Source organism: Rhodamnia argentea, chromosome 6 (assembly GCF_020921035.1).
Source record: "Rhodamnia argentea isolate NSW1041297 chromosome 6, ASM2092103v1, whole genome shotgun sequence".
Taxonomy (NCBI): domain Eukaryota; kingdom Viridiplantae; phylum Streptophyta; class Magnoliopsida; order Myrtales; family Myrtaceae; genus Rhodamnia; species Rhodamnia argentea.
The window spans coordinates 21545107-21559692 of record NC_063155.1 but is presented as its reverse complement, the minus strand read 5'-3'; the positions used below and the strand labels follow the sequence as shown (position 1 = coordinate 21559692).

The following is a 14586-nucleotide window of genomic DNA, read 5'->3' as shown; positions in this document are numbered from 1 at the left end:
CAGGGAGTTCCAGTGGCACTTGTTTCTTGCTTGTCTTCAAGCGCATCAATGTGCTCCTAGTCCTTCCAAATCCCCAACCACCCCTTCCCTCAAAAACCCTCCAAAAACTCATCTTCTCCACCATCCGATTCTGTGATACAAGCTCAAAACGAAAGATGAAGTTTGGCTTATGCTCTCCTGCTCTTTCAATCTTCCTCCTCTTCCTTCTCCTATCATCAAGTCCAGCTGCAAAACACGCAGCAAATGAACCAGGTAACTGAAGCCCTTCATCAGTCGATTCTTCCTCAACCGCATCATCACCCGTTTGAAGGACGAGGAAAGGCTAACTGATGGGGAAAGCTGTGTGCATCTTTCTTTCCTTTTTTCCCAGGGCTTGAAGAGAGAGGGATGAAGAAGATCGCCAGCACGGGAGGTTCCATGCTAGAGAAGACGGAAGGAACTGATGATTTGATCCGTGACGTACGCGTTGCACAGCCCATTGTTTTCCCTCGCCTACTGCGTTCGCATGTCCTTTTTCTGCAATTTCCTTTCGTCGTGATCTAAATTTGTTCTTTTGTTCTGTCGCCTGTGACTAAAAATTCAATGCAGCTGATGGGGGAGGAGACATGCGAGGATGGCGACGAAGAATGCTTAAAAAGAAGGTTCATGTCAGAGGCGCACCTGGACTACATCTACACCCAGCAACACAAGCACTGATTAAGGATTTTGTCTCTTTGTTCTATTGCAGATTAGCTAGAATTTGCTGCAGTTACTTCATGATCATGCAGATCATGGGATATTGGTGGGGTGGGGTGGGGCTGGAGACCTGCCTGTACTTGTCTGTAGTTAGGGTGTATTAACTGAGTTAATGGCCTAACCCGTGTTATTAATGGGAAGGATGGGACTCTGTTTCGTATTAAAGCAAAAACCCATTACTCTTCGTTGTTGAATGAAGCTAAACCGGATGACAAGCTAAAGCATTTCAAAAAATTAGAAAGGGCATTGACGAGAGCTTAAGCGAAATCATGGCAGGACTAGCGAAATCTTCAGTCCATTTGATCACTGATGTTCGATTTTGTGTATAGCCGCTCCTGCACTTTTTTTTATCTTTTCATTCATGCAATAGACAAGGTGTTTCTAAAGTTGCAGAAACATCCTAGAAACATTAAAATCTTTCGTTTCTGGGAATTGGGCGGGGGCAGCATCCTTGAAGACGAAATCCATAAGGTTTGCCGAGCTTGTTAAACACCTTCGAAAAGCCGCGATATTTCTGTGAGATCCTAGGGCAAAAGACGAAGGCAATTGTGTGTCGATGAGAGGTACCTAACGTTTGCACCATCCATATTGATCGCTTTCGCGTGAGTGATAAGTTTGCGGCCCAATGGAAGAACTAGAAGCCGTGGCTTCGATTTTGTGCACGCACTGCATCGGTTTAGATAGCTAGTTCGAGAAAACGTGCTTCTGAATTACAGCACCATTTCGTAACCAGCAATTATCGGTTCAAACGATCTTTCAATCGGGTCAGTTCGGACTAACCCAATTCGATTGAATCAGGTAACGAAGAGACACAGGAATGGACACCTAGTTCTTGGTTGGTTTAAATTTCGGATTAACCGTTCAAGCAATTGCAACACCCAAAAAAGCTGTACTAGCTTAATCTCTCTCTCTCTCTCTCTCTCTCTCTCTCTCTTTTCTATTCAATTTGGGGCATCCAGCAAACCTATGCTGTACAACTTTGGGAAAAGCTGGTACTCCACTATGGGAACCTGACATCGCTTTGCGGAAAGCAAATTTTTTTTTTTTGGGGTCGAGTGCGGAATGCATCTTACATTGCACTTTTTGACGTGTTTTATTCTTTGGGACTTGGACGTGGAGGGTACAAATGTCCTTGCCGCTGATGTCTGGAGCACTCACCAAAAAAAATTAAACCAATATATGTCCTCAAGCCACTTGAACTTATTGAAATGGATCGGTTTCCATTTCAATATCTCGATCACACGAAATGATAAAAAAATGGGCTTGTGGAATATTGAGCAGTGTTTGTTTTCTTGATGAGTTGAATAACAAGTGAGTGCGCTTGAATACACCATCAAGGACTGTATAAATGTTCACAATGCTTTCTAATAATTTCCGACGAGAATATTGCCGGAGGCATCCATCGATTTGCCGATTACAGGCTAAGAGTGCTTTTGGTTCAATATTTGAAATGAGTTTTGGGGCTCTAAAATCCTTTGGTCAGATACAAATGACACGTGTCTACTTTTTTGACTCAATTTGCGATATGCAATTGCATTTTCAAGACTCTCTAAAGTCCCTTAGCCTAAGGTAAATTCGGAAGTCCTTTAGAATGCTACATTTTTTGTATGCAAATATAATTTTTTTTTCTTCTAGGCCGAATGTGGCTATCGGCGAGCTAGATCTAGCGCCGGTAGCCTTGCCTAAAGACACCCGACCTTAGGTGGCCTAGCCTGGTGTTCGGTGAACTCGGGTGATCGTCACACGGGATACGTGGCTTGGGCTTGCGCAACCCAAGCGACGGCCGCCGGACCTCAAGCTGCTCCACTTGGGGTCGTGCGACCTAGGCAACGGTCGTCTAAGGTTTGGTGACCTCGGGCGAGGCTATTGACACTAGATCCGGCTAATCGACAGCCACATTTGGCCTCGCAGGCCTCTAAGTCTTACCTATTTTAGAAAAATTAAAGATATTTTCTAAAGTGTGATTTTGCCAAACATCATTCGAGCCAAAACTATTTTCCAATGCACTTTAAAATTATGGATAAGTTTACTAGAAGTTCTAAAACTTGTAGCAAAAGTTCAATTGAGTCCTAAAATTTTTCAAAATTACAATCAAGTCCTAAATTTTATCAAGTTAATGCAATCAAGTCCTTCCGCTAACACAGATAATTCGTTTAACGGAAAATGCTAAGGTGGCATTTTTAAAATTAATCTCTCTCTTAAGTGGCTTTTTTTTTTTTCTTATTTAAGTTTTTATTAGATTAAATTTAAACACCTTAAAAAAAGCTAAAATACCATTCAAAAAGCAAACCTGGGAAACAAAGACAGAATAGTGGGGGTGGTGGGTGCCACCACCGCTCATCGTCGGAGGGTCAAACGACTTTCACTGGCCCTGGTCGAGACCTTCGCAAGTCGGGCAGCCTCGGCAGAGGCCTCTCCAGTCGTCGCCTGTAATCGACGTGGCATGCCCAAATTTGAATTGCCAACCCAGATCTGTGGGTGACCTCACATTTGAGGTAATGAGATTCATATCTAATTTGAGTCGCAGGACCTTGCATTTGAATCTTGACCTCGTTGATTAACAGAGGTTGCAGATCTCACTGGTGCTAGTTATATGCACTCGTCCAAGGTTTTTTTTTTTCGCCCGAAAAATCAAGTATTCGAGTAACCGGAGAATCCATCTCTAAAACTAGTCTTCTGATCCACAGTCCCACTACACATAGCCCTCACTCAACTAGAAATGATGAACAGTGGACAAACACCACCCTACTTTGCCAGCGAAACCTTCAATCCAACAAGCGCCGTCATCACCTGCGGCGAGGCCTTCCCCCAACCTAGCGAGTCGCTGGCCCTCTCTTGGGGCCGGCGAGGCATCGACCACGTCCGCTCGACAAGGGCAGGCGTTGCCCGTGTTTGGGTTGGATGCCCAAATCTGGGCTATACATACCTGGAAAGACCTTGCCGGCTCCGGGCGAGGGCGGCGAGGCCTTCGTTGGGGCTGGCAAGCCTACTACCCTCGCCACCTCGACCGACCCCTTCGGCTATGAGCGGTGGCGACACCCATTGCCCCCACCATTCTCTTTTTGTTTTTCGGATTTTTCTTTTTAATAAAATTTTAGATTTTTTTTAAATCCGATCTAATAAAAACTTAAAGAAAAAATAAAAAAAAAAGTCACACAGGAGAGATAATAATTTTAAAAATGCCACGTCGGCATTTTCCGTTAAAAAAATCGACGGTATTAGTGGAAGGACTCGATTGCACTAATTCAACAAGTTTTATGATTTAATTGTACTTTTTGAAAGTTTGATGATTCAATTGCACTTTCACGACAAATTTTAGGACTTTTAGTGAACTTGTCCCATAAAATCATAATTTACCAAATATTATTTGCATTTCGAAAAATCCCTTTAGCCTTAAAGGTCTTTTCATTTCCCAAAGACATTTCTCTAAAGCCAAACCAAAGGCACCTATAAGGCGGAATCTTGTTTATTTGCGTGTTCGAATCGGTTAAAATTTGTAAAGTCAATTCATTTCGTAATGGGAAGTGCCCGGGCTGGGCCTCTCTCTCTCTCTCTCTCTCTCTCTCTCTCTCTCTCTCTCTCTCTCTCTCTCTCTCTCTCTCTCTCTCTCTCTCCCTCCCTATATATATATATGCCACTATGGAAATGCCGATAGCATGGGGACAATTTTCCCTAACCTTCATGGGTTAACCGTAGAGGTGGCAAAATGGGTTTAGAACCCATATTCAATCTATATTTGATGATGGTGGGTCAAAAAAGGTTTACCTTAACTGTTTAAATGGGTCATAAATGAGTTACTTAATAATCTAATGGGTTCTAAATGGATTTTAAATGGGTCATAAATGGGTTAGACATAAATGAGTTAGGCAAGACAATTAGAGAGTCATACATAAATTTTTATGAATATTAAAAAAAATCAATTTTTTAATATTTTAATATTTTATTGTAACATTAATTTTTTTTTCTATTTTGTTTTTTCTCTTGCCTTAGCCTTTGCCTTGCCTTGGCCGCCACCGGTCGGCGACGGCCACCGACTAGCTTAGGGCTAGCCTCGAGGCTCGGTTGAGGGCCAATGAGCTCGGGGCTCGTCGGGATCCGGCCTCGAGCTCCCTAGTCCGGATCGGCTAAGTCGGGGCTCGTCGAGATGTTGTCGATTGCCGGCCTTCCCACCTTTGCTGAAGCCCCGAATATCGACCGATGGAGGTTGCGGCGGAGTTGCAGAGTCACGAATGGAGGAGGGAGGAGAAAGGAGGAAGGAGGAAAAAAGAGAAAAGAAAAAAAGAGAAAAGAAAATAAAAATTCATAAAATGCATAAAATTTGTATTGTATGATTTGGTTAAATATCATTTTTAGCAAATATGATTTTTTTTATCAAATTATAAAAAAAAAAGTATTTTATGATTTAGTTAAATATAGAAATGTTTAAGAAATACGAGTTGGGTATAGGTCATTGAATTTGAATTGGATAAATACGGGTTAAGTGGGTCAATATGGATCGGACCATATTTGACCCGACTCAAACCCAATCCAACTCACCCATTTGACACCTCTAGTTGACCGTAACCGGAAAGAGGCTCTTTCTCACGTGGGCCGCGATGTCATATGGATAATGACACATCAGATCAAAAGGGCGGCACGAACGAGATTTGGGCTAACGTGTGTTTTAGGCCCACTCTAAAATTTGGAACAGCCCAAGATGTCTCACCCAGTTCAATTCCCAAGGTCATGGTACATCTTTTATTTTTGAAAGGAGTCCTACTCATGGCGACCTAGTCAAATTGAGAGAAGCTGTAGGTATTATTCGCACGCTTTAATTCCCTTGCAATTCGACAGAATTTCATAGTAGATCCGTAAAGTCTGCGATTGCCTCTAAATTTTGATCACCTAGCATTGTAATTTGGACATGATTTCGAGAATTCCTCCATCGAGGAATGAAGTATCACTAAAGATCTTAAAGAACAGTCAAAATTGTTTTCGGATGACGATTGTACCCTGGCACTAATGAAGCGTCAATGGATTTTGGGGCCGGGATGAGGTTGATCATGTTTTATTTATTTTTTACGAAGAGTTTTCACGAGAAACTTTTGTCTTTCCTTAATTAATGACGAGAACTATCTACAGTGAACTCGTATAGCCTCCTAAAAAAAAAAAAACCTCGTTTAGCCAATAATCTTTATGGTTTTCCAAATACGTCGATTCAATCTGAAAAATTTACCTAAAAAGTCCTAATAATTGTGCTAATTTAGTCATAAACTTTTTTTTTTTTTGCCAATTGAGTCATAAAACTTTTGCATTTGTGCCAATTTAATCCTCCCGACCTGTTGATGCCGACAAAGACAAAATTCTAATACTTTAGATTTTTTTTTCCAATTTTTTTTCTTTACCTTCGTTCTTTTACGTTTTTGTAACCACCGTGGTCGGTAGCCGGCCACAAGGCAAGAGCAGCCTCCTTGGCCACATGCGAAGGTAGTCATGGCCTCTCCAACGGCCGTGTGCACCTCGCCCGGTGGCTAGCAAGCTCCCGCGATCATCGTCGGCTGCAGCTCGCCGGCTAGTGGGAAGAAACCAACAAAAAAAGAGAGAGAAAAGAAAAAAGAAAAAAAATGAATAAAAAATAATAAAAAATCGAAAGATATGATAATATTATTAATATTTGTCCACTCAACAACGACCGATCAAGATGACTGAATTAACACAAATGCAAAATGTTTATGACTTAATTAGTAAAATATATATATTTATAACTGAATTGACACAATTACTATAGATTATGACTTTTTTGATAATTTTTTCATTTCAATCTTCACATCAATCACACGAAGGGATTGTGTTTGTCTAGTGTTCCTAACTTTGGGAAAATGTGGATTGGGGGCCTAATGGTGAGGGGGAAAATCCATATCCGGGTAGAGAATTTTGGCCCGCACGGGGCATGGTCCGGGGTGGCATGGCTTGGATGATACAATCCTTTTTCCGCCCCGCCTCATCGTCGTCTCTAAAATTGTCATATTGTTTATCTAATCGTTAGTAGATTCTTGTCCGTGCAAATAAAAGAAAATAAAAATAAAAAAGAGAGTCATAAGAGAATAGCGAAGTCGCATAGCAATCCATTAAGCACAAAATATGCTTTTATCTATGTGTATTGTATATGGCTAAACATGATTTCAAGGTAGAACTGAAAATTGAAAAACCAAAATTGCTCCTACTTGTCTAGTTCTAGGTTATGGGGTTGCAGAGTAGGTTTCATATTACAAAACTTGAGGAATCGGTTCCAAGGGGCGGGTTCTAGATTCCACAACAAATCTTTGAGCTTTTCTTGCTTTACGTTTTCGTGCGATGTTACAGTATTTTATGGCATTTGATGATGAGTGCGCAATATGAAATTACTAGTTTGAGCTTCCATTGCCGGCGATATCCATGACCGAGTTTTTTTTCACTTTATTAATCTTTGAAATTTTTCAAGTGTTTAAATATGAGTTACAATTGGTGAATTGTAGCAGAAAAATAAGATCATTAAAAATGATAATTTACTGAAAATCGTTCAATTAAGAATATAGATAAAATCCGAGTTGATTCTGGAACCGATCCTGAAACTTATAACATCGGATGTTTCAAGTTTTAATATATGTATGATAGGTTTTGAATTTTAAAAATTGTGAAACTGATTTCGACGGATAGATTTCAAATTTTATTATGAAACTTAGATCGGTTCAAAAACTCTTGTAGACATGCAAGATCATCGTCAAACCAAACAACCTTATTATTGTCAAGGCCATCTTTCGTTCCGATCGACGTGCTCCATCGCCTAACGCGAAAAAAAACTAAAACACGGTTGCAATAATTGAGGAAGCACACCGAGGCAAACCAGCGAGACCTAGGAGTGAAAAGACAGGGGGGATGATCCTTTTGGAGTTTTCCCCTTAAATGGGGCATCTCAGCAGCACGCGAAAGTGACGCGCCAGCTCTCTCCTCACTTGAAAGCAAAGGAAGGACTCTTCAGTTCAGATCACTCCAGATGCCGATAATATCAGAATTAGAAAGGTATATAATATAAACGCACGCATTTAACCCCTGATTAAAGGCCAAGAGTAATCCCTGGATTCGGCTTTTTGCTGATCTCTCTCTATCCCACCAAGGCACGCCACATGCGAAAAACTCCAAAACCAGAAGCAAAAGGTGGGGAACCCCCCCCACGTTGTCGGCAACCTCAAAGACCCCAGTTGCTTCCTGATAATGATAGAGAAAGATGCGGTGTGAGTCTAAGTCGCTGTCCTCTCTCCAAGCGATGGAGGGCAAGTGTCTGCAATAATGAAAGACAGGACAAAAGAGAGAGAAATACTTTCTTCCTCGGAAGAGGGTGAACGAGAGGAGGATGTGGCCCTTTCCTCGTGGAGATGCCCTTCGTGCTGTGTGGACCAAACTCGCATGTCCGATGTGTTTCTCTCTCCTTGTTCCTTTGCTAGATTCGTGAATATTGTGGTACTGTCATACTGTCGAATTAGTAATTTTTTTTTTCTATTAGCTATTAACCGAATTTAATTATGACGACATGGTACGTGAAGATATTTATGATGTAAAAATCCGATCCATGGATATCCAGATTAAGATACCCAGATTAAATCTTAATGCGTGTGAAACCTCGAAGGAAATGGATACTCTCAATTCATGTTACTTTCCGGATCTGGCACGTATTCTCCACGATGACGTATTAATAAGTCACGAAGGCCAATTGTGAGATATTTTCAAATAATAATGGAAGTTCCTTTCAAAACAAGATGGGAACGAATCTTGCACGACCGTTTCATTCCCACCTCGATGTTCAGGCGCAGTTGTCGATGCTCCGTGCGCTGATCAAACATTCTGATCATGAACTTATGGAGCGAAAGGCCAGTGCCAATATAAAAGGAGAGCTTCCCCACAATCTAGAGAAATATCTTTCGTTCGATGACTTCATTGTTGATGCTCCATGTCCTCCTCTTGTTCTTAATACTTAACTAGGTTTTAAGATGGCTAACCTTTGTTCCCTTCATCGATAAGTCTCGCCGAACTCCCTTCGGTCGTCGGCCACTGTCTATTATCGATATCAATGCCACACAATCGTCGCAGAATGTCCCTCATCGATGTCGATAGCTTAATGACATTTACTACTTTTAGCAATTAATCTCCTCTAGGTTGACAAGACCTTGTCATACATTAAAAGTTGGTCATTTTTTATATAACTAAAGTTAATCTAAAAAATTTCGCAATACGTAGACGCTCTACATTTGTTGCGGCTGTTGTGATATTTAGTGTCAATTCTCATGCACCTCATCAGATTCACCTCTCTAGCAGGTTCAAAGACATGCCATATCTTATGCTTGTTCGGCATGATTTGCAAGAATAACTTTATTTTGGTCCGTTTTCAAGTGGTCGATGGAGTCGAAATTTAATATGAGATCCTCATGCTTCTTAAGACGCAAGATGTCGATCATTATATCGTTCGGCCAACCCAACTTTCGAGTTGTTTATGTCTGCTTCAAAATGAACTCTCGTGCATCTTTCCTACTGGACATGAGACCGAATACTCCGGCAGAGGAGGAGTGATCACAAGTTGAGGCATTTAAAATCAATTGACAAGTCGTTCGTGATTTGAGGATTATCGTAATTAATACACTTGTATAAAACTTCCAAAGCATCTAAATTAAGCAAATACCCAACATGCGCGTGATTCGACAAGTGCTGTGATATTTAATAGGAAACATGTAATAAAATAGAAGTGTTCACCGTCCAATCTTTTTAAATGGTGTTCAATTTTATCCTAACATTTTAAACTTGTCAAAAAACCAAGAATACTAACATTTCGAAATTGTTATAAATCTATATCGCATCTTCCAACACTATTATTGAGACAGAACGTTCCGCTAAACCCTTTTTTCAATTCCGTTAATTTGGCTTTAAAAAAATCATATTTGTATCAAAACGTTGTATTTGGTCTTCTCCTTCAGGTTTTAGCCACTTCAACGTCGCGCAGAAAAGAAAAAATAATAATAATAAACCCACTTCAATATTTTCATTTAATCGGAGGTAAGGAAATGATTTGGTTGTCACCAATTTGACAATTTTCAAAATTCGATTGTATTTTCTCAAAATTTTAGGATATTGCTGTACTTCTATGATAAGTTTTAAGGTTTATAATGCAATTTTCCGTAATACAAAGCATTATTGTTGTTCGTATTTAGCCATGCAATCTGTGAAACGCGGGCCAAATGGCTGTGCTTGATGTCACGTCATTTGCGATTTCGCATTTTTCTCGTGTCCCAGTTAATGGCGCCTCCAATAATTCGCAGAAAGAATTCGACTGTGGGGATCGATTTCTTTAATAATATGCACTAAAAATCGATGCATCAACAAGGAAACGCCAAATTAACAACAACGTAAATTTTAGATCAGCAACGTAAATTTTTTACCACCTTCTACCACAAATTGTCTTCTGATTACCTTTTTGCCCTCTCTAGCGTAAAGTATTTATAACCTGGCGATTAAGGCTATATCAGGAAGAAACTAATTCTTTTCATTGATGAACAAAGAAATGGCTGGTGTGAAGCCGGATAAACATTCGCCCTTAATAATTGTCCGTTAGATTACTTTCCTTTGAATATGCCCCCTCGCTTCATTCTTTTAGGGGCAAAGGAAGAAAGGAAAACCAGGCGACGGCTTGCAGGACCCTCGCCGCCACTGCCCCGCCATCGCTAGAATGGGCTGGCAATGGTGGGACGACGGCCGGCCGGTTGCCGGAGAAAAATGAACTCCAATCTCTCAGAACGTTGTCCGGCACGCTACGCAACTTCAATTTCGACTTGCTCGCTGACCCTCCTCCGCTTAGAAGCGAAGCACTATCTTATGATTTTCCTCATGCTTTTGCAGGAGAGAAGGTTTCGCTGGTGCTCCTCCATTAGCTTAGGAAAGAATTGGACAGTGAGGCGCAGACACAGAATAGGTGGCATTCATAGGCTTGAGGCACAAACTAAGTTTTCTCAGCAACGGACCCAAACCCTCGAACAACAATTAAAATCACTCTCTCTCTCGCCAAACCAACGAACGGAGAGACTCGCGACTTCATTTTCTTCTCCGACCCTCAACGAGCCGTGCCAGATTTGTGGAACCACGGACATGACCGCACAATGACAGGCTAGGTAGCACAGACACTTTCCATGCGACGGTCGGAAGCCCCCGGTAGCAAGCTACACTAGTGGGCCTTTCTACTTAAAAAATTAATTTAAACTGCACTTCAACTTAGTCATATAGCCAATAGAAATAAGCATCCATGTCTCACTCCCAGTATCTTAAAGAGCCATACCACTTTTTATCCTCACTAGGAAGCGATGTGGAACTCCTTCCTTTAACCCGTAAACCTCTAAGTCTCATCCTTAGCTTCTTAAAGAGACTTTCTATTTGTCTCTCTCCCTCACCACCGGTGTGGAACTCGTAAATCTTGAGAAATAGTGCTTTAGTTCGCATCTTCTCAAGTCATTTTACTTTTGTCACTCTTTTTCATCACCGATGTGGGACCAATTCTAGGCCTTTTTTAATTATTTATTTATTTATGAAGTTGAATCCAGTTAATTTGATTGAAGTAATCATAAAAATGATAATTTATCGTGTATATATAAAAAATATATTCAATATACAACATGTTCCAACGTGTCAGAGTTTTCTATTTTTTTAGAAATGGCTTGTTCGTATATCACGTGTCGGTGCTATTTAGATGGCAAGGTTGTGACGGTGACATAAGCATGGGATAAAGTGGTTGAGGCATCTCTTGCTAGCCATTGGTCGGGGCCTAGCGACAAAGATGTCCAAAATACCCTAGTTGGCCCTATCCGATCCTAACCAAATCAACCTGTATCAAATGAAAAATTTCGGGTCTCATTCCTATTCGGGTATATGACCCGACTCGAACCACATTCAACATAAATGGAAAAATACCCCTAAAAAATTGTATGGTTCCCTCCATCCCTCACCCTCTCCGCCCCCCATGGCTCACCTTCACCAGCAGGTTCGCCTCCTCCGTCGCCCTCACCGTCATCGTCCACCGGACCTCTACGGGCAACGCCTGCTCTAGATCAACAGGAATAACACACCACCGACTCTTCCAAAGCCGTCATCATGGTCATTTAGCTTTTCATGGAAGCCCGGATCTAGATGCACCCATGGACGTCGAGATCCTGATGTGCTCGACTCTATTTCTAATAGAGTAATTGAAGGTGAAACACTCACAATTCACTTGACTCGACTCATATCAAAGAAGAGGGAGATGAATGGGCATTTTTTCACCTTAATAATGATTACAAGGCTTGCCTTTATATAGGCTTAATACATGACTCTTACTCTTGCTCTTACTCTTAAATAACTTATAAATGTCAAGCGTTTCAAGGAGATAGTGTATATAAGCAGAGATGTCAAGTTCGATGAAGAAGGCATGTCAGGAGACAATCCAAAATTTGAAGCAAATGATCATGGTGATTCTAGCCCAATGGAGTTGAAGGATCACTCACCACCTTCTTCCCAATATCTTCTTCAGGTCCATGACCACCACCTTCTTCAAATGGCATTTATGATCCGATAGTTCAAAATCGAGGGGATTGTCCGAGCTTTATGAAGCCACCGATGAGCTTCACCTTGCATGCCTTCTTGCAGATGGTGAACCACTTATCTACAATGATGCTGTCGAAGAAAGGTGGAAGAAAGTCATGACTGAAGCAATTTAAGCTATTGAGAAGAATCAAACATGGGAGCTTGCTAATCTTCCAAAGGACAAGAAAGAGGTTAGTGTCAAATGGATGTAAAAAAGAATGAGAAAGGGGATTTGATAAGGTATAAGGCTAGATTAGTCGCGGAAGAGTACAAGCAAAAGGTGGGATCGACTATGATGAAGTTTTTCCCCTGTAATCCGCATGGAAACAATTAGATTAATCATTTTTGTTGCAGCGCAAGATAGTTGGCAAAATTATCAAATAGATGTCAAATTGGCATTTTTAAATGACATCCTTGATAAGGAGATTTATGTTGAGCAACCAATGGAGTTTTATTGTGAAAGGCCATGAAGACAAAATGTTGAGGTTAAAGAAAGTTCAATATGGGCTTAAAAACCACCTAGAACACGGAATTTCGGAATTGATGCATATTTCAAGGCAAATGATTTTTTTCAATGTCCATACAAACATGCCCTTTATTTGAAGCAAGAAAAGGATGATGTTTTATTGGCATGTTTATATGTAGATGACCTTGTTTTTACAAAAAATAATCCAGCAAAGATTGATGCATTTAAGGTATCGATGGTGAAAGAATTTGAAATGACTGATAATGGTCTCATAAATATTTCCTTGGCATAGAAGTGAAGCAAAAAAGAGATGAGAATTTTATTTTCCAAAAAGGATATGCAAAGGACATTCTTGAAAAATATAATATGAAGAATTATACACCGATCAATATACTAATGGAATACGGAGCTAAGCTTTCAAAGTTTTATGTTGGTGTTGATGTTGATTCAACGTACTATAGAAGCTTGGTAGGAATCCTGAGGTGTTTGGCATGTACGAGATAGAATATCATGTACAATGTTGAAATTGTTAGTCGATATATGGAGAAACCAATGTCTTCTCATCTTAAAGCTGCAAAAAGGATACTTCACTATATCAAAGGTACTGTTGTTCATGACTTACACTACCATCAACCTAAATCTTTCTAGCTTAGAGCCTATTTAGATAGTGATTATGGTAGAGACGTTGATGGTCGAAACAACACTACATGCTTTTTATTTTTCTTGTGTGACACTGCTTTCATGTGGTCATCGGAGAAGCAACCCAAGATTACTCTTTCGACATGTCGAGCTAATTATGTGGTAGCATCTTCATTTGTTTGTTATGCAATATGGTTGAGAAAACTACTCAAAGAAATTTATATAGAGCAGAGGAAAGCAATAGAATTTTTTTTTTATAATATTTCCGGTATTGCTTTGACAAAAAATCCAGTTTTTCATGAGCAAAGTAAGCATATTCTTGTTCGATATCACTTCATTCAAGAACAAGTGAGAAAGAAGGAAATTGAAGTTTCACATGTGAAGACAAGAGATCAAGTAGTAGATATTTTTACTACATCTCTCAAGATTGATGCATTTCGAAAAGTTCAAGAGTCTAGTTGGAATGATTGATGGAAGATAACTTAGTTCAAGGGGGAGTATTATTAATTAAACCAAAGTCATAGATATCCTATATGCATGAATGGTGGTTGTTCGTGTTTCTATGTTTAGTTAAATGTTTTCAAAACTCAAGGAACCTATTTTCCTGGAAATGCTAGATACATTTATGATCTATTTAAGAGTAAGAGTAAAAATCATAGAACAAGTCTATATAAGGCAAGTCTTGCAATCATTTCATTAAAATGAAATAAAGAAAGGTCTATCCGTCTCTTTCTTCATTGATTAGAGTCGAGTTGAGTGAATTATGAGTTTTTCATCTTCAATTTACTCTATCAATTTCTTCCCTCCATCAATCTCGATTCATGGATTCTTGACTTTGTTTCCCTGTTTCAAATATCTATAAATAGGGTAATAGCGAAAGTTTAACCCTCTCTGGATTAGCCAATAGTTGTCTCGTCCAATGGAGGTTATAAGCATGTCTGTTCACTCTCTCTCTCTCTCTCTCTCCCTCTCTCTTATTTGTTGAATGCATAGCCTTGAACATGGAATCTATATTGGGAATGTTTCGGATATCGTTTTGCTATAAGGCCGGGATAGGCAATCCGAAGGGACAAAGATGGATAAAGGAAACGGAAAAAAAAAAAACTCGAACCGAGCTGATGTTTCGGTTTGGGTGC

At 40.1% G+C, this 14586-nt stretch overlaps 1 protein-coding gene across 1 annotated transcript; it reads left to right on the top strand.

Moving 5' to 3' along the window:
- On the top strand, positions 1-900 carry LOC115734312 (putative phytosulfokines 6). Its single transcript, XM_030665046.2, has 3 exons — positions 1-252; positions 371-459; positions 589-900. Exons 1-3 carry the CDS (start codon positions 156-158, stop codon positions 694-696), a joined length of 294 nt encoding a protein of 97 aa, XP_030520906.1. The 5' UTR covers positions 1-155; the 3' UTR covers positions 697-900.
- Positions 901-14586: the final 13686 nt, after the last annotated feature.